The sequence below is a fragment of the Mytilus galloprovincialis genome, chromosome 2 (genome assembly GCF_965363235.1).
Source record: "Mytilus galloprovincialis chromosome 2, xbMytGall1.hap1.1, whole genome shotgun sequence".
Classification (NCBI taxonomy): domain Eukaryota; kingdom Metazoa; phylum Mollusca; class Bivalvia; order Mytilida; family Mytilidae; genus Mytilus; species Mytilus galloprovincialis.
The window spans coordinates 45,481,019-45,508,544 of record NC_134839.1 but is presented as its reverse complement, the minus strand read 5'-3'; the positions used below and the strand labels follow the sequence as shown (position 1 = coordinate 45,508,544).

The 27,526-nt window shown below is 31.7% G+C and overlaps 2 protein-coding genes across 7 annotated transcripts in view; one reads left to right on the top strand and one right to left on the bottom strand.

Annotated features, from left to right (window-relative positions):
• LOC143063674 (uncharacterized) overlaps nucleotides 1-5,035 on the bottom strand; it is a 57,053-nt gene extending 52,018 nt beyond the window's left edge. For 2 of the 5 annotated variants that reach the window (XM_076235978.1, XM_076235974.1), the window contains exon 1: nucleotides 4,537-5,034. In XM_076235978.1, the coding sequence (XP_076092093.1) occupies nucleotides 4,537-4,605 (69 nt within the window). In that variant the 5' untranslated portion in view covers nucleotides 4,606-5,034. Of the gene's footprint in view, nucleotides 1-4,536 lie in introns of all 5 variants that reach the window. The other 3 variants (XM_076235972.1, XM_076235973.1, XM_076235975.1) reach the window with 3 other exon arrangements.
• Nucleotides 5,036-5,289: 254 nt separating this feature from the next.
• Nucleotides 5,290-26,505, top strand: LOC143063675 (WD repeat, SAM and U-box domain-containing protein 1-like). Of its 2 annotated transcripts, none has more exons than XM_076235981.1 (11): nucleotides 5,290-5,445; nucleotides 12,942-13,369; nucleotides 14,897-15,099; nucleotides 15,372-15,470; nucleotides 16,501-16,594; nucleotides 16,956-16,989; nucleotides 19,218-19,365; nucleotides 19,774-19,968; nucleotides 21,897-21,989; nucleotides 22,386-22,457; nucleotides 24,166-26,505. In XM_076235981.1, the coding sequence occupies exons 2-11, from the start codon at nucleotides 12,951-12,953 to the stop codon at nucleotides 24,315-24,317; spliced, it is 1,509 nt and encodes a 502-aa protein (XP_076092096.1). In that variant the 5' UTR covers nucleotides 5,290-5,445; nucleotides 12,942-12,950; the 3' UTR covers nucleotides 24,318-26,505. The 2 variants fall into 2 exon arrangements, with proteins under 2 accessions (XP_076092096.1, XP_076092095.1); XM_076235980.1 differs by having other exon boundaries at nucleotides 15,369-15,470.
• Nucleotides 26,506-27,526: the final 1,021 nt, after the last annotated feature.

Genomic DNA, 27,526 nt, shown 5'->3' with positions numbered 1-27,526 from the left:
TGTCATTTTACTAAATCCAATGAAGTATTCGTTTCTATCAGACTTCAATATTTCAATTTCTCGGGGTAATCTTTATACCACACATGAAGACAACTGACACTACCTTCTCCTTTCTTATTGTCCAAAGTCTTTGTCTTTTGATAAGTCAGTAAACATGTAAAGTTTGTAGTTTGAATCAAGATGTTAACTACAGAAAAATTATTTATAGTGGAAAGTTTCAGGAACAAAGCAAGTACAATGTAAGGATAAAAATCGTATACTATCCAATGTTATTGCTTAGTTTTCTTTTTAAAAAAGAGGATCGCATTTACTTGATATATATTTGAAAACAACTTCTGAGATTATCATTTTAAATTACGAATATATATGTAACTTCTACGTCATTTGGTATCCGGTGGAGAGTGCTTCGTTGGAAATCATACCACATCTTCATATATTTATAACGGAGATAATTTTACAGCAATCTTTCTTTTGGGACTTATTTCAATAGATTAGTAAACATTGAAAAAATTCTAGAATATTTTATTTTTACAAACTAAGTTTTTAACTCGTGTGCCCTATAATCAGATGTTTTATTTTCCTAGTGGACAATCGTTTGGTTTTCCTAAATGGACGACCATTTTATTTTCCTACGTGAACGACCATTTGATTTTCCTACGTGGACGACCATTTGATTTTCCTACGTGGACGACCATTTGATTTTCCTACGTGGACGACCGTTTGATTTTCCTACGTGAACGACCGTTTGATTTTCCTATGTGAACGACCATTTGATTTTCCTACGTGAACGATCATTTGATTTTCCTACGTGGACGACCATTTGATTTTCCTGTGGGGAAGACCATTTTATTTTCCTAAAAGGACACCCAGTTGAATTCCTAAAAGTACACCCAGTTGACTCGTTTTCCTAAAAGGATACCCAGTTAATTTTCCTCAAAAGACACCCAGTTAATTTTCCTAAAAGGACAACTAGTTGATTTCCTAAATAGACAACACGTGGATTTTCCAAAATGGGCAACCAGTGGATTTCCAAAGGGGACGAACGATGATTTGATTTTCTGTGACCCAGGACGATTTTGAACACGAGTATCCAGGTCGGGTTAGACCTGAAAATAAAATCACAAACGACAAATCTTGTAGAAAATTTTGAGTTGTTAGGGTTCAAGGTCGAAACAAATGTCATATCCCGTTACGTTATTCTCCATATAGGTCTCTGTTTATATAATAAGTGGTCGTTTTCAAAAGATCTTTTTAACCAATGAAATATATATAAAACAGATTTGCCATTGCAAGCAATAGCGGATGCCACCTTGGTCTGCCAATTGACTGGAAACAGCATTTAGATTTAAACTTTAAAACGAAGATTTTACATATAAATAAAGTGTCTGAAAGTTTGAATTTTTCACATTTTTACTATTTACATGGTAACGGCAGTCATTTTGAAAATTCCGAAGTCGAATGGCTCTTCTACACATGCCAGTAAACATTACAAAGTTTCATTAAGTTAGGCCGGAGCATTTTGAAATGTTTTACACATTTGTTTCCATGGTTACGGTGACTGTTTTGCCAAACACAGAATCTAAACAATACGGTCTACACATTTATAGATATAAACGTAATATTTCTATAAAGATTCAAATGGTTAGGGTCTATAATAATAATAAAAGATTGAGAATTTTCAAAAAATGTGTCCCACGACATAATCTTAATCAATTAATATTACATACTTACGCAACAAGACTAATAAATGTCTCAAATAAAATCAACTGAAATAAAGAGTTTAAAACTCTAATTTCCTGATCAAGTTACATTGAAACTTAATTATACCCATGAGAAATGACGATTTTTGATACCAAACATCACATATAAAGTAGGAAATGCTTAAATTTACATTTCAATAAAATTAAAATTGAGAATGTGTCAAAGAGACAACAACCCGACCATAGAGCAGACAACAGCAGAAGGTCACCAACAGGTCTTCAATGCAACGAGAAATTCTCGCACCCGGAGTCGTCCTTCACCTGGCCCCTTAACAAATATATACTAGTTCAGTGATAATAAACACCATACTTAACTCCAAATTGTACGCATGAAACTAAAAGTTAAAGTAATACAAGACTAACCAAGGCCAGAGGCTCCTAACTTGGGACAGGCGCAAAAATGCGGCGGGTTTAAACATGTTTGTGAGATCTCAACCCTCCCCCTATACCATTACAACTTGACAATTGTATAACGAATGTTTGTCATAAAATTGACACACTGTATCCCTTTCTGCTTACATAATATGAAAAAATGAAAATATACGTAAAGCAAATTTCAGTTTTCGTAAACTATGCACGAAGATTGTTTTGATGTTCATCAATTAAAGTCTCACAGGAACTTGTTAGAAATACAAAAAATTCAAATCTTCAAGGCTAAGTGGTTTTTATTTTTAGATAAATTTTCAAAAATTCGTAAAGATCGATATAATCAAACTTGAATTTTAACTAGAAGTTCCTTAGGTATCAAATAACTAAAGATCGAATTCCAAAATTGCTGTGAAGAAAATCTGAAAATCGTAAAAATCGAAGTTTCCAACGGGAACCACTGAATATGTTGTACAAAACAAACAAACATTTTTTTTTTTCCAAACAGACTTGAGATGAACTTTGATGGACGGGGCCAATTGTACACAACAAGCTCATCAATCATGTATTCGTATTCAAAATATAACGTTCAATCTTTTCAAATCAACACTAAATGACTATAAAACGCTTTAAAGCACTTCTATATTACACAATCTTTTTCAAAAGGCAAACTTTATAAATGCATTATCATTCAGTCAATAAGTTTGATATTCCTTGTCAACATCTATACATATTAACTGTTTTTAGTTACAGTTTACCTTTTCTAAAGATGACTTACAGAATTTACATCTTTTATTTACGTAAAATCATTTTAAGTATTTTGTACTTTTGTTTATTGTGCAGCAAATATGAGAGGTTATTGAAGCTTCCATTTAGTCGAAGAATTTAATATGTTTTTCCTTTAAAGCATTTGTTTTCGCGGTAAAATCAAATATTTTGTTTTAAGTTTTCAAAGTTGGTAAATATTTTCCTATTGATTGAGGATGAAAGGGTCATTTAGGAGTTTAAAGTTTTTTTTTTAATTTCCTCTCCGCCTATTTGATGATTGCAGGTTTTTATTAAATGTTTATTCGATAAACACAATCATAATCACACTTGTAAAGAATATGGTTTTCTCAGTTTTATGGATAGGGCGCACTTAAACTCAACTTTAAATATGGGGCATTTATCCATTTTAAAACGTATTTAAGTCGATGACTGTGTTGTGACCCTAGTTACTTGAATATTCAATGTCCTTCATATTCAGGATTGTTTCTGTTATCAGCACCGTGTTTTCTATGAGTTCTACTAGATAACAAATTTCAGAAACAAAGTACAATAAAAAAAAACAGTCTACGAAAGACGGGCAACTTTATGGCCAAACGAAAAGCTACAAAAAAAACCCCACAGAATACTAACAATTGAGCAAACAGGTTTGACTCAGTTACTCTGAAAGAGACAATAGCCCCCCCCCCCCCCAATAGTCCTGTAAAAATCCGGCAGTGATGAGTTACAACATCGGGTGACTCAGGTTTTTTGGTCCTACCCCTAAGTTATATCCGAAACTATAAACCATCAGTACATGTAAAACCCTTAATCCATTACTGAATGTTAAAGTTAAAAGAGTATATGTTCTAGTTAAGTTCAATGATTGCACCAAAAATTAGAGACATAACTTGAAATACTTGTCTTATATATTTCTCTGATGAATTTACCCCCCCCCCCCCCCAACCCCCTCCCCCCAAAAAAAATCCACCCAAAACATCAAGAACAGTCGTCAGTATTGAAAACGTACATTTGTTATTTGGATTGGAGAGTTGTCTTATTGCCACTCATACCACATCTTCCTATACCTATTTAACTTTTATTTGAAACGATTGTACTGGATTTCATTGTTCTGTGTTACTATAATAGCAATAAGAATCATAAACAGGGGCGGATCCAGCCATTTTAAAAAGGGGTTCACAAACAAGAATAAGGGGGGTTCTAATTATATGTTTCCATTAACTTATGCATTGATTGTACAAAAAGGAGTCCCCCACCCCCGCCCCTGGATCCGCCACTGCATGATCATAAATATGCATTTATACCAAGATTAATTCAAACATGTCAAAGTCGGATATACATATAACAATACGACATATGCTCTCATGATCGAGTGTTAAGCCGACATATACATGTAATAAACACAAGACATCAAACATGGGACTAATAGATCAAAAGTTCTGTATAAGTAATCTGCGGGATACTGAAAATTTAGTTAAGAACTTGACAAAATTTTCAGTTCTTCAATGTATTAGTTATAAGTCTCAGATAAAACATATCAAACAAACAACACATCATTCATACAGCATAAATAGTATAACAAAGGGTTTCATTAAATCTTTTTCCAGCAGTTAAAAGGAATTAAAAAATAAAATCCATCACTTACTTGATTGACCATTTTCATCCGCAGCCTGGTCATGTGATCATGGACACTGTCCGTATCCGTAGTCGCCATTTTTTTCCACGTAACCAAGGTTACTTGACGCTCTTTTTTTCAGTCTTCCGTCATATTTATAGTTACCTTAAGAAAGTTAATCGAAATAGTTCAGTTGTAAAGATCCCTTGGCCACTGTTCAACATAGAAGATCGATCGTTCCATTACCGAGATAAGGGGTGATCTTTTTGATTTACTGTTAAATTTTATCAGTTTTATGTCAATATTTGAAGCCCTTGTTATTAATTTTTACATTCACTTGTAATGCGGTAATATCTTGGATATACAGAATTGTAGATTTGATCAGAGACATTATTTGATCTTCGATTTGAATCAGATGCAGATTAATACACATGCGATCATGGCGGAAATTATATTTTAAAAGCCGGGCAACTACAAAAATGTCTTTGCCAGATTCTTTAATGTTCAATAACAGAAACAATAAACATGTTATATCTTCTCCGTAAATCAATTGTGTTATTAAAATAATACCAGTTGATTTTATTGAAAGAAAATGGATATATATATAAATAGCAAAAGTCTTTACAATTTTCATTTGTTGTCTTTGTTAAACATACAGTAGTTTGCAGTTCATTTCATTTGAAATAACGAAGTAAGAATATTTCTATGCGTTATTCACAAACTGTACAAAAGCTTTTCTTCGCCGTCTTTCGGGCTTGAAGATACCCGCTTTGACAGGTGCTTGTCACATGATCATGACGTCATAACTTCCAAAATGGTGAATTCATGTGATGTTTTGTTTAGATGTGTGATCTCCCTTGCTAAGATCGATTTTGCAATGCCTAGTTATTACAGTTGATATTTAATAATACAAGTAAACAAACAGACAGACATAATCATGTAAGAACGGGGAAAACTATTAATTGTTACAGTAGCAATGGCACATTCAGTCGATAAGTTAAAGTTGTTATTTTTGTCAGACAGAGCTTGAGCCTTGACTTTTGTCTTTTTTCCCAAAACAATCACAATTTCAGCAAACAGCGGTTGGTAGAAGCTGGACCTCATGGCATATGAACCCATATTTCTATCTTCTTAATATGAGTTTTCCATAAACTCTACTGAATTGCGTTTATAAATCTACTAGCGAAAGAGGCACTGTCATCCCTTTTCTGAAGACAAGACTATTCGATAATATTATCATATGGATGCTCAACATCTAGGATTTGTACATGTACTATTTTTATACGACCGCAAATTTTGAAAAAATTTTCGTCGTATATTGCTATCACGTTGGCGTCTGCGTCGTCGTCGTCGTCGTCGTCGTCGTCCGGCGTCCGAATACTTTTAGTTTTCGCACTCTAACTTTAGTAAAAGTGAATAGAAATCTATGAAATTTTAACACAAGGTTTATGACCATAAAAGGAAGGTTGGTATTGATTTTGGGAGTTTTGGTCCCAACATTTTAGGAATAAGGGGCCAAAAAGGGCCCAAATAAGCATTTTCTTGGTTTTCGCACCATAACTTTAGTTTAAGTTAATAGAAATCTATGAAATTTTGACACAAGGTTTATGACCACAAAAGAAAGATTGGGATTGATTTTGGGAGTTTTGGTTTCAATAGTTTAGGAATAAGGGGCCAATAAAGGGCCCAAATAAGCATTTTTCTTGGTTTTTGCACAATAACCTTAGGTTAAGTAAATGGAAATCTATGAAATTTAAACACAATGTTTATGACCACAAAAGGAAGGTTGGTATTTATTTTGGGAGTTTAGGACCCAACAGATTAGGAATTAAGGGCCAAAAAGGGACCAAAATAAGCATTTTTCTTGGTTTTCGCACTATAATGTTAGTATAAGTAAATACAAATCTATGAAATTTAAACACAAGGCTTATGACCATAAAAGGAAGGTTGATATTGATTTTAGGAGTTTTGGTCCCAACAGTTTAGGAAAAAGGGGCCCAAAGGGTCCAAAATTAAACTTTGTTTGATTTCATCAAAATTGAATAATTGGGGTTCTTTGATATGCCGAATCTAACTGTATATGTAGATTCTCAACTTTTGGTCCTGTTTTCAAATTGGTCTACATTAAGGTCCAAAGGGTCCAAAATTAAACTTAGTTTGATTTTGACAAAAAATGAATCGGTTGGGTTCTTTGATATGTTGAATCTAAAAATGTACTTAGATTCTTGATTATTGAAGTTTTTTTGGTCCAGTTTTCAAATTGGTCTACATTAAGGTCCAAAGGGTCCAAAATTAAACTTTGTTTGATTTCATCAAAAATTGAATCCTTGGGGTTCTTTGATATGCCAAATCTAACTGTGTATGTAGATTCTTCATTTTTGGTCCTGTTTTCAAATTTCAAATTCTACATTAAAGTCCAAAGGGTCCAAAATTAAACTAAGTTTGATTTTAACAAAAATTGAATTCTTGGGCCTCTTTGATATGCTGAATCTAAACATGTACTTAGATTTTTGATTATGGGCCCAGTTTTCAAGTTGGTCCAAATCAGGATCTAAAATTATTATATTAAGTATTGTGCAATAGCAAGTCTTTTCAATTGCACAGTATTGTGCAATGGCAAGAAATATCTAATTGCACAATATTGTGAAATAGCAAATTTTTTTTTAATTAGAGTTATCTTTCTTTGTCCAGAATAGTAAGCAAGAAATATCCTATTTGTGCAATAGCAAGAATTTTTTTTAATTGGAGTTATCTTTCTTTGTCCAGAATCAACTTAAATCTTTGTTATATACAATATACAATGTATATACACTTTTTACTACCAACTGATAAATTTAAATAATCTTTACCATTCAGTGATAACAAGCAGTTTTTTTTACATCTTAATATTTTATGATGTATTTAAATGAGTAGTTATTGTTGCAAACTCCATTAGAAATTTGAATTGATATCAGTTTTGAAAAAGGGAAACAGGGATGTGAAAAAAGGGGGGGGGGTTAAATTTTTCCCATTTCAGATTTCATAAATAAAAAGAAAATTTCTTCAAACATTTTTTTGAGAGGATTAATATTCAACAGCATAGTGATTTGCTCAAAGGCAAAAACAAACTTTTAAGTTCATTAGACCACATTCATTCTGTGTCAGAAACCTATGCTGTGTCAACTATTTAATTTTAGATTTAAAAAGTTTGAAGAAGAAATCTTTAATTGATTTGTAAAATCTTGGCATTTGTTTTGTGTAAAAAAAAACCATGTAATGTCAAAAATTTGATCACAATCCAAATTCAGAGCTGTATCATGCTTGAATGTTTTGTCCATACTTGCCCCAACTGTTCAGGGTTCGACCTCTGCGGTCGTATAAAGCTGCGCCCTGCGGAGCACCTGGTTTTAACATGTATTGATTATTAAATTTATTTTTTCAATCATCAGTTAAACCCTTAGTTGTTATTAAAAAGAACACTCTAACCTTATTGTGCTGTGTTTAAACAAGGAATGTACATGTACACCAAAAAAAAAATGTATTTGACAGTTATCAACAGCACTGCCATGAAACTAAACAGTTTGTTTTTTCACCAGTGTACACTAGTGCCATAAATATTTTACAAATACCTTTAAAATACTACCAAACAATTCTTTTCTAATAATTGAAAACTACAAATGTATGGGAAATTCTGAAGAATATAAACAAAACTGATGTCATTCTTGTTTTGTTTTTTTATACGACCGCAAAATTTGAAAAATTTTTCGTCGTATATTGCTATCACGTTGGCGTCTGCGTCGTCGTCGTCGTCCTGCGTCCGAATACTTTTAGTTTTCGCACTCTAACTTTAGTAAAAGTGAATGGAAATCTATGAAATTTTAACACAAGGTTTATGACCACAAAAGGAAGGTTGGTATTGATTTTGGGAGTTTTGGTCCCAACATTTTAGGAATTAGGGGCCAAAAAGGGCCCAAATAAGCATTTTCTTGGTTTTCACACTATAACTTTAGTTTAAGTTAATAGAAATCTATGAAATTTTGACACAAGGTTTATGACCACAAAAGAACAGTTGGGATTGATTTTGGGAGTTTTGGTTTCAACAGTTTAGGAATTAGGGGCCAAAAAAGGGCCCAAATAAGCATTATTCTTGGTTTTCGCACAATAACTTTAGTTTAAGTAAATAGAAATCAATGAAATTTAAATACAATGTTAATGACTACAAAAGGAAGGTTGGTATTGATTTTGGGAGTTTAGGTCCCAACAGTTTAGGAATTAGGGGCCAAAAAGGGACCCAAATAAGCATTTTTCTTGGTTTTCGCACCATAACGTTAGTATAAGTAAATAGAAATCTATGAAATTTAAACACAAGGTTTATGACCATAAAAGGAAGGTTGGTATTGATTTTAAGAGTTTTGGTCCCAACAGAATAAGGGGCCCAAAGGGTCCAAAATTAAACTTTGTTTGATTTCATCAAAATTGAATAATTGGGGTTCTTTGATATGCCGAATCTAACTGTCATGACTGTGTATGTAGATTCTTAACCTTTGGTCCGGTTTTCAAATTGGTCTACATTAAGGTCCAAAGGGTCCAAAATTAAACTTAGTTTGATTTTGACAAAAAATGAATCAGTTAGGTTCTTTGATATGCTGAATCTAAAAATGTACTTAGATTCTTGATTATTGGCCCAGTTTTCAAGTTGGTCCAAATCGGGGTCCAAAATTAAACTTTGTTTGATTTCATCAAAAATTGAATAAATGGGGTTCTTTGATATACCAAATCTAACTGTGTATGTAGATTCTTCATTTTTGGTCCTGTTTTCAAATTGGTCTACACTAAAGTCCAAAGGGTCCAAAATTAAACTTAGTCTGATTTTAACAAAAATTGAAATCTTGGGGTTCTTTGAAATGCTGAATCCAAAAATGTACTTAGATTTTTTATTATGGGCCCAGTTTTCAAGTTGGTCCAAATCAGGATCCAAAATTATTATATTAAGTATTGTGCAATAGCAAGTCTTTTCAATTGCACAGTATTGCGCAATGGCAAGAAATATCTAATTGCACAATATTGTGAAATAGCAAATTTTTTTTTAATTAGAGTTATCTTTCTTTGTCCAGAATAGTAAGCAAGAAATATCTAATTGCAAAATATTGTGCAATAGCAAGATTTTTTTTAATTGGAGTTATCTTTCTTTGTCCAGAATCAACTTAAATCTTTGTTATATACAATATACAATGTATATTCACTTTTTACTACCAACTGATAAATTAAAATAATCTTTACCATTCAGTGATAACAAGCAGTTTTTTTACATCTTAATATTTTATGATGTATTTAAATGAGTAGTTATTGTTGCAAACTCCATTAGAAATTTTAATTGAGATTAGTTTTGGAATTAGGGAAAGGGGAATGTGATTAAAAAAATTGGGCTCAATTTTTCTCATTTGAAATTTCATAAATAAAAAAGAAAATTTCTTCAAACATTTTTTTGAGAGGATTAATATTCAACAGCATAGTGAATTGCTCTAAGAGAAAACAAAAATTTTAAGTTCATTAGAACACATTCATTCTGTGTCAGAAACCTATGCTGTGTCAACTATTTAATCACAATCCAAATTTAGAGCTGAATCCAGCTTGAATGTTGTGTCCATACTTGCCACAACTGTTCAGGGTTCAACCTCTGCGGTCGTATAAAGCTACGCCCTGCGGAGCATCTGTTTTTTTTTTATTCCAAGACCTGCAGTAATTTAATCTGGGAACAGTATGTCAATATATATTTATCCTGGTTTAATGGAAAGTGTAAAAATTTCTAAACTCATTATATATATATATATATATATATATGACCGCAAAAAAAATTAAAAAGTTGTCCTATATTGACATCGCCGGTGTCAGCATCCGAAGACTGATGGTTTCTGGATAATAACTTAAGTATTAGAAAAGAGAAATCAATAAAATTTTAACACAATGTTTATAACCACAAAAGGAAGGTTGGGATTGATTTTCTGGGTTGTGGTTCCAAAGGTTTAGGAATTAGGGGCCAAAAAAGGGGCCCAAATAAGCATTTTTGTAGTTTCCAGTCAATAACTTGTGTTTAAGTGTATACATCTTTCTGAATTTAAATAACAAGTTTCCATACTACAAAGGGATGGTAATGGAGGGTTATGGCTCAAATCATTTAGCAATTAGGGGCAAAAAGGGGGGAAAAACAAGGGGTTATTTAAAAGCAGTGTAAGGGAGGTAATCCAAAAATTTAAGAATACTGTTATATATACATGTATATACAGTCAAACCTGAGTAAACCGAACCCTGAATAAACCGGTTTCCTGTACATTCCGGCCAAAAATTAAAGTCCCATTTTCTCCCTTTAAAGTCTTTGTTAAAATAATACCCTTTGTAAACCGGACCCTGTGTATTCTGAATTCCGGTCTTATTATGCAGTCCCAATACTCTTAATTACATTAATTATTACCTGTCAAAACTGATTTGTCTAATTAATTTTAATGATCGATATGCAATCAAAACATACTTGTTTATGCAATATGGCTTTTCAGGATAATCAAAACTGTGAACTTACAATCGTATAGTAGTGAGCTGTAATATTTATAAAAACATTATAAACTTGTCAATTAAACGAAAAGACACATCAAATATATCTGGGATAGAACTTACGTTGTAACTTGGATAAACAAATTTAAATTGCGGAGTAAGAAATTTACATCATGATTTCAAAATCCTGGTTCCCTGTTGTGGACCTCTATACCAATGACCCTGATAATGAAAAACACCCGGATGACAACAATCAATGGGTATTATACACTGTACTACAATGTTTCGATAGTGATGAAACTACCTTTGATAATATTCTGGCTTTTTAACGTTTCAAATTAACAATCATGGAAGATAATCAACAACTCTCGTCTCACAATCCAAACAACGCAAGTGCTATAATGCAAATACAAACAATGAAAACCGAAGTGAGAGAATTCTAATTTATCAGATATAATTTCCAATCACAGAGAACTTTTACATGCAAAATATCGGACGTCACAAGTCATTTACTTCCGGTCAAAACTGAAACCTGAATACACCGGCTCACTGTCCAAACCAGCCCTTTTCCAATGTCCTGTAGCCGGCGGTTTATACAGGTTTTACTGTATATATGTTTGATTACCTCCCTCACACTGCTTGAAAACTATGTATTAAGAAATGATGATTGTCTTGAGATGATTAGCTGTAAGTTACTATTAATTAATATTAATTTTAACGATGACTGTATTATATTTTATATGTTAATATTTTATGATGTATTTAAACCAGCAGTTATTGTTAAAAACTCCATTAGAAATTTGAATTGAGATTATTTTTGGAATAAGGGAAAGGGGGAGGTGAAAAAAAATTTTGGGGGGGGGGGCAATTTTTGTCATTTCAGTTTTCAGAAATATAAAAAAAAAAAGAAAATTTCTTCAAATTTGTTTTTTTGAGGGGATTTATGTTCAACAGCATAGTGTATTAATATTGCTCAAAAGCATATAAATTTTTTTAAGTTCATTAGACCACATTTATTCTGTGTCAGAAACCATGCTGTGTCAACTATTTAATCACAATCCAAATTCAGAGCTGTATCAAGCTTGAATGTTGTGTCCATACTTGCGGTTGCCCCAACTGTTTATGGTTCGACCTCTGTGGTTGTATAAAGCTGTGCCCTGCGGGCATCTGGTTATAGTTATATGAGCATTTTTCATTGAATAAGACAGGATCTGATTTGTGATTTTTATATAACTACTGGGATGATGCCTCTGACAGCTGGTTGAAGTTTCATTCCTTATGGATATCATCAGCCCATGCCAAGAGTAAAGCACTTTCTATCTTGACGTAAAATATCAATGATAAAGTTGATCATCATCTGTATATTTTTCTGTTTTATAATTTTTTTAATTGTTCAAAACACTTACCTTATTAATTGTCTGGCATAACAAATGATGAGTTTTTCATGTGAGAAATTTTTCAAATGGATAATAAAAGAATTTTTTTCACTATTCAGCTAGATTAAAATTCCTATGTCATACATTGTATGTTGTAAATACATGTATACTATATGTATATAGGTTATTACATAATCATTAGCTATATATTTATAGATAAAGCAATGAAAAAATCTTGCTTATTGTCTGTAAAATTGAAACTTGCATTTATAACTAATACTTATATAATTAGGTTTAGAGTCCACTGTCAACTAAAATGCCTTGCAACTTACTGTACAAAATGTTTCAAAACTTAGGGCAATTTGTTTGTTAATACATGTATTGCCATCAATTTGATCTTTGTTCAATCATGGCCACTTTTGTTGAAAAATTGAACAGAGAGGTTACAATGGCTGTGAATGACGTGACAATGTATCTGCTAATTGACCCAAATATTTAAAGATTTTTATTAAGCTATCTACATTATTTTTCCAGAAATGTTTGATGATGTCAAACAAGCTTGTGACAAGCTTGTATCATACAATAGGAGCTCATTCATCAGACGTAAACTGTGTGGCATTCTCTAATGGTGATTTACTAGCCACAGCATCAGCTGATAAAACGGCACGATTATGGAACACAGATGATTTCACAGAACATAAACATTCACCCTTGTGTGGACATCAGTATTATGTACATTGCTGCACATTTTCTCCCTTTGGAACCACCCTTGCTACATGTTCAACTGATGGCAAATTGATTTTATGGGATGTAAAAACTGGTAAAAAGAATGCTGTATTACATCATGAGAGTCAGAATAGTATACGAGTCTGCCGGTTTTCTCCAAACTCAAATTACATTTTAACTGGATCAGATGATGAATTATTATGTATGTGGGAAGTGTCAAGTAAAAAATTAATCAGGTATGAAAAAAGATAATCAAAGATACTAGGGTTAATATTTTGTGTGACACAAATTTGAAAATATCTTGATTTCAGATTTGAAAAGGTTTTTTAATACGACCACAAATTAATTTTGCGGTCGTTTATTGGTATAACGTTGTAGTCGTCTTCCACTTTGTCCAAAGACACTTAGTTTCCGGACAATAACTTGAGTTTGATTGAATGGTTCTCTATGAAATTCAAACACAAGGTTTGAAACCACAAAAGGAAGGTTGGGATTGATTTTGGGGTTTATGATGCCAACAGTTTAGGGAATAAAGGCCTAAAAAGGGGTCCATATAAGCATTTTTCTAGTTTCCAGACTATAACTTGTGTGTATGGATCTTTCTGAAAGTGTACCACAAGTTTCCATACCAGAAAAGGAAGTTAGGGATTGATTTTGGGGGTTATGGCACTAACTGTTAAGGAATTAGGGACCAAAAAAACTACTTTTCTAATACTTTGTATAAATTGCTTGTTTCTTGACCAATTTCAACAGTTTTATTCTTGAAATCTTGAGGTTCTTAAATATGCTGAATGTAACCATGTATTATTTTTTTGGATTTTGGGCATTGTTTTTAAATTGGTCCACATTGAGGTCCAAAGGGTCCAAAATAAAAGTTTGTTTGATTTCATCAAAAATTTAATTATTGAAATTTTATTGAATCTTTGATATGTCCAATCTATATGTGTATTTAGATTTTTAATTTTGGGTCCCATTTTTAAATTTGTCCACATTAACATGAATAAGGTCCAAAGGGTCCTAAATAAACATAGTTTGATTTAAACAAAAAATGAATTCTTGGGGTTGTAACGTCCATTCTTTGATATGCTGATCTAAACAAGTATTTAAAATAGATTTTTTTATTTGGATCCAGTTTTCAAGTTGGTCTAAATCAGGGTTCAAAATTAAACTTTTGTTTGATTATCAACAACAATTGAATTCTTGGGATTCGTTGATATGTTGAATCTTAACATGTATTTAGATTTTTGATTTTTGGTCCCTGTTATCAAATTAGTCACATTGAGGTCAAAAGGGTCCAAAATTAAACTTTGTTTGATTTCATCAAACATGTCAAAAATTTAATTGTTGGGGTTATTTGATATGCTGTGAATCTAACCATATATTTAGATTTTGGATATTGGACCATGCTAGGTAAATTTAAAAATTTTAAGTTCTTAGACCACATTCATTCTGTGTCAGAAACATATGCTGTTTCCAATATTTAATCACAATCCAAATCCAGAGCTGTATCAAGCTTGAATGTTGTGTCCATACCAGGTCTTCCAAATTTATTTTTAGCCAGCCGCTACTGTTCTGACAGGGTTCGACCTCTGCAGTTGTATTAATGTTAATTTTAATTGATTAGATCTGTTTCTTGGATATGAAAAGCAATTGGTCAACTATATTTAGTACATTGTATATGAAATGATTGTAAAGTGTAAGTTTATGTGATATTTTTAGCAAAACCTTTGTTGTTTAGACTTACAATTTTTGTTTTTATATAGAACCTTTGCTGGACATGAAGCATCAGTTGTAGGATGTTATTTTTCACCAGACAGTAACTTCATAGTATCAGGAAGCTGCAATGGTGACCTTCAGATCTGGGATGCTAAATTTGGTCATGGGAAATGTCTGAAATATATTGATGAAGGTCATGACCTTGGAGTCAGCTGCTGCCAATTTTCTCCTACTTATGGGTCTGCAAAATGTAAGCATAGAAACATCAGATATTATGTAAGTCTCATGATAATGTACAAAGCGTCAATTGAAAGTTTGAGTTATATCCTTAAATACATTTATTTCTAGATACTCACTGTATTATTTCAATGAATATCATCTCTGAAATTGATTGAAAGAAACTTGGTAAGAGTAATCCTTATTGTGCATGATATTTTTATTTGTGAAATATATTTTTGTCTATTAACCTACATACATGTGTGTCAATTTAATACAAAAAAAACTGTACTCTTATTCCAGCAGTTTCATCAGACAATGGAACAGTTACATTTATGTTTGCCAGTGGAGGGCAAGATGATCTCATCAAATTGTGGAATTTCCAGGCTGTTCTTGGTTCTGCTGGTACGAATAAATTCAAAGACTACTTTCTTTTTGCCATCATTTAAATGTATGACCACACTTGTGATGTTAATTACAATAACAAAATCTAAAATTTAGCATGCCCAGAGAGTTAATTCAATCTGCAGAAATCTGGGCATACTAGTGCTCCATTCTTATATTGCATAATTTTACTAGCTGTTCAGGAAAATTATTTAAATTTTAAAACTAGACATAGAAGTATGAGCTAAAAACTTACTGCTGTGGTAAAACACTTATCAAAGAACTATAAATCATAGGTACAAAAAAACTTATGACATCTGAACCATTTGTAATTTCTGATTGCAAGATTCATATATATTTATGATTTAGTCCTTTACCAGGGTTTCGGCTGGCGGTCATCATTTTTGCATTTTGGGGAGAGAAAAAAATTGTGGCCCTTTACAAAACTGAATATGGTCAAGAGATCTTTCTCTTAAATGCTTCCTGTCAAATATTGTCTGGAATCCTCACATGCTAACCATATGAAGAAAGTTTCTTCCTAAGTTACACATATAATGGTCGATGATAAATTTACTAATATTTTATATATATATATATATATATATATATATATATTTGTAGGGTTGTCACTGACTCAGACGTACTTATGAATATAATTATTTTCTGTGACTGTATCTTACATTAATTTGTAGGATCCTTTACTATAGATAATTTAGCTGATCTGTAACAATAACATCTTCATGCCTTATATATCATGTACTGTAGTACGCCGCTAGATTAAAACTGACGTGGAAAGGTAACATATGGCCACCGAAAGCTCTTTTTTGAGAGCCCAGGTGGTCGTGTGGTCTAGCGGGACGGCTGCAGTGCAGGCGATTTGGTGTCACGATATCACAGTAGCATGGGTTCGAATCCCGGCGAGGGAAGAACCAAAAATTTGCGAAAGCAAATTTACAGATCTAACATTGTTTGGTTGATGTTTAGACGAGTTGTATATATATATATATATATATTACATTTTGTATTCATTTGCACACATTTTTTATTCCAGCTGTTTCAATTAACCTACAATTGACCTTGAAAGGTCATTCAGGACCAGTAACATGTTGTTCTTATTCACATGATGGAAGTCTTTTGGCCTCAGGGTAAGTTTAGTTCTGTAGAGACAGACTTTGTGTTACTTTTCTTATGTCTTGGTCAAAGCTAAATATTTTAGCTTAATAGGTAACCAGCCCATATCAGAGTATATACTTTTAACAAATCAGTAATATATTGAAGTAAATGTTTATGGTTGCATTGTAAAGATTGATGAAATATGATTCAGTAAAAGTTCAAAAGATTACTTACAAATCATAGCAGATTAAAAACTAGAAAAAGGACATTGCTATTAAAGACAGTAAAGTCAGTTTTAAAATATGGTAAAACATATATACAACATGATATAGGGTGTTTTTTTCTTATAAGAAAATGTTATACTATTAAAAAATACATATTTTTTAATTTCAGATCAATAGATAAGACTGTGAGACTATGGGATGCAGTAAGTAAGGCTTGATACATGCTAATAATATCATCCACGACTCACTCCGTGATAACTGTTCGAAATGGATATAACGGGAAAAAGCTGACAAAAAATCTTTAGACTCTTTTTTTTTTTATTCAGTAATGAACATACATTTTTTTTGTAGTTGATATACATATTCAACATTTTAAAGAACATTTTACTATTAACAATAACCACAATAAACCTATTTCTCATATCAAACATAAACTAAAAGAACTAGCCAAGGAATTTGTTTTTGTCCCGGCCGATAAAACTTCTAATAATATTATTGTTATTTGACATAAATTTTACATTGAGGTTCTGAAAAAAGAAATCACCAATTCACCAACATTCCAACTGACTCCATTTTCAGAAAACAACATCTATAACAAACATAAACTTTTAGCTACCGCTTTACAAGAAGAACCAAACACAATGAAAGTCCCAACTATGTATTGGCTTCCGAAGCTACACAAAACATCTTACAAATATAGATTTATTTCGTCTTCAAGCCATTGTTCCACTACTAAATTCTATTCTTCTTACCAGTACACTTGGTACAATCAAAAACCTGATAATAAATTGTTTAAATAAGGCCTTCGAAAATAGTGGAATTAATTACTTTTGGAGTGTCAAGAACTCGTTTGAAGTACTTGATAAATTGCATGCTTATATTGGTGATTTCAAATCTGTTCAAAGTTTTGATTTTCTACCCTATATACCACATTGCCTCACATTCTCATTAAGAAAAAATTCACATACCTAATTAAATGGGCATTTAAAAAGTCAGAATGTGAATATATATATATGTTCAAACTCTTTTAGGTCATTTTTTAGTAGCAATAAACAAAAAAACTATGTCAATTGGACATGCTTTGATACTATATCTGCCCTTGAATTTTTACTAGATAACATTTTTGTTCACTTTGGAGATTCCTTATATCATATCAGGTTATCGGAATTCCAATGGGGACTAATTGTGCACCACTTATTGCGGACCTGTTTTTGTATTGCTATGAGGTACAATTTATGACAAAAATCAGCAAAATTAAACTTTGTTTGATTTCATCAAAAAATGAATTATTGGGGTTCTTTGATATGCCAAATCTAACTGTGTATTTAGATTCTTAATCTTTGGTCCTGTTTTCAAATTGGTCTACATTAAGGTCCAAAGGGTCCAAAATTAAACTTTGTTTGATTTTAGCAAAAATTGAATTCTTGGGGTTCTTTGATATGCTGAATCTAAACATGTACTTAGATTTTTGATTATGGGTCCAGTTTTCAAGTTGGTCCAAATCGGGATCCTTGTTTGATTTCAACAAAAATTGAATAAATGGGGTTCTTCAATATACTGAATCTAACCATGTATTTAGATTTTTAATATTTGGGCCCGGTTATCAAATTGATCCACATTGAGGTCTAAAGGGGCTAAAATTGAACATTATATGATTTCATCAAAAATTGAATTCTTGGGGTTCTATGATATGCTGAATCTAAACATGTATTTAGATTTTGGGTATTGGACCATAATAGGTAAATGTCCAATTTAAAATTTTTAAGTTTTTAAGTTTAAGTTCTTATACCACATTCATTCTGTGTCAGAAACCTATGTTGTGTCAACTATTTAATCACAATCTAAATTCAGAGCAGTATCAAGCTTAAATGTAGTGTCCATACTTGCCCCAACTGTTCAGGGTTTCGACTTCTGCGGTCGTTTTAAGCTGCGCCCTGCGGAGCATCTGGTTGATTGTATAATGATTTGAATTTGAGGTCTTCAGGGAAAATTATTTTGTTGAAACTAACTGTTTTTATCTTCTTTGAATAAAGAATTCATTATTATCATATAATAATTATATATCATATTTAAGTATTCAGGTAGTTATGTCTGCATGCAAGTAGGCATACAAATACATATAATTGTTGAAAAAAACCTGACAATGCAATGGGAAAAAAAAAGAAAAGCAGCAGTATACAAACACAAGGTTGCAAACCAAAGTCCTAATAAACACAAACCTCATCAAAAGCTGATGTGATCTCATTTCTCCAGAAGATCTTGTTTCTTCATGTGTGGGAACTGTCTTCAGGAAAAGTTCAAATTTGCTCTTCATATCTTGTTTTACCAATTGGACTTGTTTGCAAGAAAATTGTGTTAATTAAAATATTAGAGCTTGAATTCTGTATGTCATTGAATGATCATTCATAATAATATCTATTTTCTTTTACAGATACATGGAAACTCATTACATGTGATAGAAGGTCATGTGAGATATGTAACAAGCTGTTCTTTTTCATATGATGGACTGTTTCTAGTATCAGGTTCCAATGACAGAACTGCTGTAATATGGAAAATCACCAATGAAGATGAATTATTCAGTATGTATTATGAACGTTATGAGATAATCATTGAGTTAAGGTTTTAATTGTATAATTTGACATAATTAAGTTATAATTACTTTCACCTCATAAATATATTCAGTTTTTATGATGTAAAATGAACTGTGACCTCGAAGATATTCATCATATCCCTCAGCTATAATTAGTCAAGCAGGGGAGATAATTCAGTATGACTGTTCTTGTTAATCAAAAGCAGTCAATAAATGTAGAATTTTATAAAACATTTCAAGTTACTGCAAATTCATTATTTTCTTTGGTTACCAATTTTGTGGGTACAGGCCTAGGTTAATTTTATTTTTCTATGAGGTTGTATGCAATGTACTTTCTTTAAACTATAAATGTATTTATGGCACGATAACAACTAAACCTTACATAAATTTTTATCAGAAAATATAGAAAGAAATCAGTCACAATGTGACACTGAAGAGGTAAAACCAGTCAATAAATGGTCGGTGGAGGAAGTTTGTAAATGGTTGGAAGACATTGGACTGGAGCAATATAAACCTTCATTTGAACAGAATGCTATTGATGGTACAGAGTTAGAAGTCATAACAGATAGTATGTTACAACAGATTGGATTAGGTATGTCACATGTTTTTTTGCCCTGAAAATACTTGGCTAACAAAGGACAAGGTACAATAAGGCCTGTTTTTGACCCCCCTTTTTTTCATTTTTCAAATTCTGTTTTATGAAAGTTATTTATTTTGTTAAAATATTCCCTGGGGTTTGAACGAACTTCAAAACCACTAATTTTAGCAACTGGATGAAGTGAGGGGGTAAACTTTCTGGTATTATTCAAATATTGTAATTATTAATGACTGCAGGTGTTCCGTACAACAAATTTTAAGTTTTTTTGTGCATGCGCCAATGTGACACAGGATTTTTATTATTCCAATGCATGATAACTGTTTTTTTCTCTCTAAATCTCCATGATTTTCTCCAGGACATGTAGGCACACGCTATTAAATTTTAAGAAACAATGGCCAGAAATAGTAATTTTTCCTTCTTATGGCGTTTTTGATGCCCTTTTATACCCCCCTCACCTCACCCATTTTCTAAAATTACTGGTTTTTAAGTTCATCCAAGCAAACTTCAAACCTAAGGGAATATTTTAACATGATAGTAGCTTTCCAAAACAAAATGAGAAAAATGAGAAAATAGGGAGGCCAAAAACGGGCCTTATCATAAATTGTCTTTTCCTCAAAAATAATTTGAACACATGTACTACAGCATGAGAGTGATGCTAGTAATTCTTCATAAATTTCAGGATTAAACTTGTGACCCCAGACGTGCATTTCTTTTACAAAAGACTCATCAGTGATGCTTGAATCAAAAAAGTTTAAAAGCCACAAATAAAGTACAAATTTTAAGAGCATATAGGACATAAATTCTGATAGATTTTGCCATAAAAATAATACAGCAAGTGTGATCACGCAGTCTCTTTTGTAAGTGTCCCTTGAAACTACTGTGATTTAAAAATAAAACAGTAAAATTTTCATTACTTTGTAAAGGTAGCAGGAAGAGTGTGGCTTTTTAAAATCTCACCAATTAAATTGTTATTTACATGCAGTATTCTTGAAATTGCATTGATTAGTCTTAATTTTTTTGTGCCTACTGATCAATAATCTCAAATGTGACAAATCTTAGAAATACTTATGTATAACATGAGATTTTAAAATTTTCAACTATAGTCTGAACTTACATCTTATAGGCAAACCATTTGTGTACTACAATCTGAGTTACCTATAATTAATTGTAAATTTTACCTGGAAAATTTGAATGTTTCAATTAATGAGGTACTACCTTGGAAATGAAAGACGTCAAAACAAATTTGAAGCAGGAATACCTTACACTAAAGTCTATTAAGCTACAAAAGTACATATGATAAAAACATCCAGGAAAAATTATTTCATTCAAATTCATGCATACAGAGGGATGGGTATGATCTTCAATTATAGACTTATTTCCTTACCATATATATATATAAAGCACTTAATTTATTATCTATCAAAAGAATATGTGGTATGATTGCTAATCAGACAATCTTCACAAGAGACCAAAATGACACAGAAATTAATAGTTGTAGGTCACTAAGGCCTTCAACAATGAGAAAAGCCCATACTGCTTGGTCAGCTATAAAAGGCCTCAAATCACATATGTAAAACAATTCAAAAGAGAAAACTAACAGCTTAATTGATGTACAAAAAAATGAATAAAAATTAAATATGTAAGACAGCAACAAACAACAACCACTGAATTACAGGCTCCTAACTTGTGACATGCACATACATACAGAATGTGGCTGGATTAAACATGTTAGTTTTATCTTGTTTATGGTATCTTGTTTTGCTAAACAGGAGAGATAACCAAATATCCACTTTCAATACCAAATTGACACCAAAGCTCAATTCTCCTTCTGTTTATAGACTTTTTTTATATCTGTAATCATTTTATTTTTAAAATGATATTGATATATTTTAGATATAATTTATATTTTTCTTGTCTTTTAGAGGCAATGGGGCATAGAAATAAAATTTTACGTGCCAGGAAAATTTTGCAACAAGGTGGACCAGTGAAATTTGTGAAAGATACTAATATGTTGGGTAAGTGGAATAGTAAAAGTTTTGAGTATTTCCTTGAATGGTATATATTGTTCATGAAATTCTTGTTGTATTAGGTTATAAGTTGTAACCTGAATTGTTTTTCTGTTCAAGTTTCATAGTTTTTCTATTGACCTTTTCTTCTTAAAATTAATTGGTATCTCTAGGAGACTTACATAAACAACAACAAAATAATGAAACGCTTTCACCGCATAATGGGTTACTTAAAAATGTACGGTAGGTTCTGCATGATTTTTCAAGATTTTTAAGAATAGAAACAACTATTGGAATAACAAGGGATAGAATTTTTATCCCACATATATGTTAATAATTCTGTAATACAGTTGTGTATTTTCATTTTCAAACAGATATAATATTTATAATATTTGTATTTGATAGACGTTGGTGTACCTGATGAGTTTTTGTGTCCCATTACCAGGGAGGTTATGAAAGACCCTGTTATAGCTGAAGGTGTGTACCTAGCTTTGTTATTTCTTCACATAAGATAAGTAACACCAGTCCATTTACAACTTAACCACTGCAATATATTAGTTAAACATACTAATGTTCAAATTTTGTTTAAATCTTTTAAAATATGTTTAAAGACATAAAATTAAAGCATTTTATGTAATTTTACGCTTTACCCTATTCCTAAAGTTGGACATCTTATCAGTAAATTAGAGTTGTCTCCTTTTGTCCATTTTTTTGTGTGCACATTATTTATTGAATAAGAGTCCATTTATGGAAGCATTGTTTTATAGAATTTCAGTAGAGAACATTCTTATGGAATTAAGTTAAGAAACCAGTATTGTTTAGCCAATTCCTCCTTTTCTGATTGTTTATGTCATAAAAAAATATTTGAAAAGTACATCTCATAGAATACAATGTTTCTCAATCTCAAATTTCCAAACTTTTTGTTTCCTGTTGCATGTAGATGTATTCTGGTTATTTAATGATTCCCTAATTCAGGTTCCTGTCTAATTAATTTATACCCCATATTTTATACATCCTTAATTTTTAACCGTATATTTGTGACAAAAATGTCGGTTATTGATTTGGGGATGTACGGCGGGCGGGCGGCAATCAAATGTTGTCCGTGCATTTACTCATGAACCTTTCATCCCAAGCTTTTAAAATTTTAATATGTTGTTACTGACAACAAAATGAAGGTCAAGTTCAAGAATGACGATTTTGACTTTTACCGTTCAGGAGTTATGGTTCTTGAAAGATTGAAAAATGGTGTTTCCAGTTGTGTCTGTGCATTTACTCATGAACTGTTCAACCAAAGCTTCCCAAATTTTAATATGTTGTTACTGATGACAAAATGGTGGTCAAGTTCAAGAATGACGATTTTGACTTTTACCGTTCAGGAGTTATGGTTCTTGAAAGATTGAAAAATGGCGTTTCCAGTTGTGTCTGTGCATTTACTCATGAACTGTTCAACCAAAGCTTCCCAAATTTTAATATGTTGTTACTGATGACAAAATGGTGGTCAAGTTCAAGAATGACGATTTTGACTTTTACCGTTCAGGAGTTATGGTTCTTGAAAGATTGAAAAATGGCGTTTCCAGTCGTGTCTGTGCATTTACGCATGAACTGTTCAACCAAAGCTTCCCAAATTTTAATATGTTGTTACTGATGACAAAATGGAGGTCAAGTTCAAGAATGACGATTTTGACTTTTACCGTTCAGGAGTTATGGTTCTTGAAAGAGTGAAAAATGGCGTTTCCAGTTGTGTCCGTGCATTTACTCGTGAACTGTTCAACCAAAGCTTTTCAAATTTTAATATGTTGTTACTGATGACAAAATGGAGGTCAAGTTCAATAATGTCGATTTTGACTTTTACCCTTCAGGAGTTAAGGTTCTTGAAAGATAAAAAAAAATGGTGTTTCCATTCATGTTGTTGCATTTACTCATGAACCATTCGACCTAAGCTCTTTCAAATTTTAATATGTTGATACTGATGACAAAATGGAGGTCAAATTTGATATTGACGATTTTCACTTTCACTGTTCATCAGTTATGGTTCTTGTGATATTACCAGGACACAAATAAATGTTAATAAATCCGGTTTGCTGTCGTTGTGACAGCCTCTTGTTATGTTTTTACTTTTACATAGTGTGTTATCAAATTTATATTGTGGTTTCTAGTTAAATGATTTTATGTAAATAAATTTCAGATGGGTATACATATGAAAGATCTGCTATAGCTGGATGGATGGAGAAGGGAAAAACTACAAGTCCAATGACAAATGGAACTCTTAATACAAAACAACTAACACCAAATAGAAGTCTTAAAATGTTAATACAACGATATCTGCAGGGTCAATGACTCTGTCCTTTTAGTTCATGTACAGGATTTTATAAAAAGTCAATATGTATTTAGTCCTTTAATTTGGCTGAGTCTGTCAGTTTTCTTGACATAATGTCAAATGAATAGAACGTCTAGATTAACAGTAGGATGGTTTGAGAATCTGCAATCTGAACTGATTTGTTATATTTTGTTTTAATTTTACATGAAATGTGTCCTCTTACATTATGTGCATTGTAGTTGTTTATCATGTGATTACAATCCCTTCTTCCTCATTCCCAGTGGAAAGTCTTTTTTATGCAACTGCAATATTTGAATCATAGAAGAAGATATCCATTTTTGGAAAAGAAGACTTGACAAAACAAGGTTAACGAAAAGATTTTTAAAAGCAGAAAAAATGTTGCAATGTGCTAAGGACAACATTTTTTTACACTTGCATGAGAAATCTGAATCAGTAGATATAAGAAAATGTGGTATGAGTGCAAATGAGGCAACTCTCCATCCAAGTCACAATTTGTAAAAGAAAACCATTATAGGTCAAAGTATGGTCTTCAACACAGTGTTTTGGCTCACCCCGAACAGTAATCATTAAAGGGTCCCAAAAATGTAAAACCATTCAAACAGGAAAACCAACGGTCTAATCTCTATAAAAAATGAGAAAGGAGAAACACTTATGAACCACATCAACAAACAACAGCTACTGAACATCAGGAAATTCAGGATCCTGACTTACCCCGAACAGTAATCATTAAAGGGTCCCAAAAATGTAAAACCATTCAAACAGGAAAACCAACGGTCTAATCTCTATAAAAAATGAGAAAGGAGAAACACTTATGAACCACATCAACAAACAACAGCTACTGAACATCAGGAAATTCAGGATCCTGACTTAGGACAGGTGCAAACAAATGCAGTGGGTTTAAATGTTTTAATAGGTACCAACCTTCACCCAGTCCCTTGCCGGAAATTATAGTGCTTCATCACAACATAGAAAGACACATTATGAAATATCAATTGAAATGGCTTAACTCAATCAAAAGACATATAAACACAAGTGAACATACACTGAACGAATAGAATTGATCTATGACACAATGTAAATACAAAATATTATTTATCTTTGGAAAGTTTGTCTGAAAAAAAAGGAACTATGATATGTATGTAAATAAAGTTGATACTGATAATTATTTGCAAAGATTTCTGATTTAAATAATGTCTCAGAGGGTTCGAAATGACAAAATTAATCACTAATATTATTGTTTATTTCACAAAACTCAACAATTGTGTACCTGCATTGCTGATATAAATTTTATTTTGAGGCATAAAGAGAAGTACAAGTTTAGAGTGCCAGAATCACTTCCATAAGTTGAAAAGATATATTATTTCTGAATTTTGCATTAGAAAAATATGGCCTTCATTTTTTCCGCAATTGGAGCAATTGTTCAACAATGTTGCTGTCTATCAGATTGTCTTTTTTCTGAGTTTGATGTCAACAGGCCAGACATATCTCTATGTCAACAATTCATTTTTATTATATTGTATTCGCCATAATTAGTATAAACTATGTTTTATCTTCTCTTTCATGCATAATCAAACATAGTGAGTTTTGAAATTCTATGCATATTTTCTAAGCATGGGATTCTTCCCTTTAGATAACCACTGTTCTACAGGGCTTTCATATATAAAATATGTTGTACTTCATATAAATATGATGTGTTTCAATGGACAATTAATAATTTTCTTATTTCAGAGTAAATTGTGCTTTTGTGATAAAGCAACATCTTAGTGCTTAAAGTTGTGATCATTTTGGAATGTAATCCTTAAAATTATTGTTTATACTGATAACTTTTTTTTACAAACCCCTTTACTTGAAGCGTTGATTTCAGGTGATATATATACCTGACAAACCCCACCTCACTGAAAGTAAAAATAAGGCATAATCTCCCCAAAAGACAAATTTCAAATTTAATATGTCTACAATAACTCCACATAGGTGGTCTTTATTATTCTGTGTGTTCTAACATTTTTTTTTTTATAGTTTATTGAAAGAAAAAGTTTGAAAAGTTGATTAAATTTACGACTATAATTTATATTGTTGTATCTAATCAAGTATTCATTGAATAATTTACAGATATATATAGATATATAACATATAATGTTTTTATATTAATTGTTGAACGTTCGTGACAAATAAAAAGATTAATTATTATTGGCTCTGTAGAAAACTTCTGACATTACACAACATTCAAAAATCTTCCTAAGTTTTTATACCCCTTGAACATGCACAGAGTGTAGAATACTTATACTTTATAGAAAAAGATAGTGACTAGTATCCTATGATAAATGGCATGATTATTCAAATAAGGTCAAGAAACAGCAAATTGGTAATGTCACAGATCTTTTGTAAGATTCTAAATACCAGTTCGATATGTAACATTGTATGGAAGATAGAAGAAATATGATAATTAAGATATCTTATTTGCTTTAATATGATTGAAAGAAATCTTAAAATAGAGTCATCTTTGTAAAGAATGCAAAAATAACCTAGAGAAAAACGTCTTTCAGATCTCCTGAAATGGCTAGGTAGACTTATTCAATAAGGAAAAAAATAAATTGCTGTTGGTCATTTGATATTGGGATGCCCTGATAATAAAAAAAAATCAAGGTTAAATAATATTAATATGTATTGTCAGTCCATCTGACTGTCCACATGTAGAGTATATGATTCATCTGTTGAACTTCTTTTTTTACACTATTTTTGAAACCTTGCTACAATAGTTTTCAAAGGTACCAGGGTTATAATTTAAATTATCCCTAGCAAAGGGTATATTGGTTTTGACCCATATGTCAGTTATTTTTGGTTCTGGATGTTAATTTGAACATTTTATATCTGAATGCAACCATACATGGCTATATGTTTACATATAATAGAGGAAAATTGATACACATTTTGAGGTCAACTGGTCAAAGGTCATAGTAACTATTCATAAATGTAGACCAAAAGAAGTGCAGAAAAGTGTTTTCTGGATGCTAAATGAAATATAGTACTACATCTGGTATTGTAATCTTACTAGGTCACACATACTGAGAGGCAAATTCCTATTGATATTGATTTCAATATCTCCAAGGTTAAGATCAAAGTTACTATAAATAGACTGTAATTTGTGCCAAAAAGTATTTCCAGAATAAAATCCTCAGAAAAGTGGCTTGTAGATGCTTTATAAAGTACT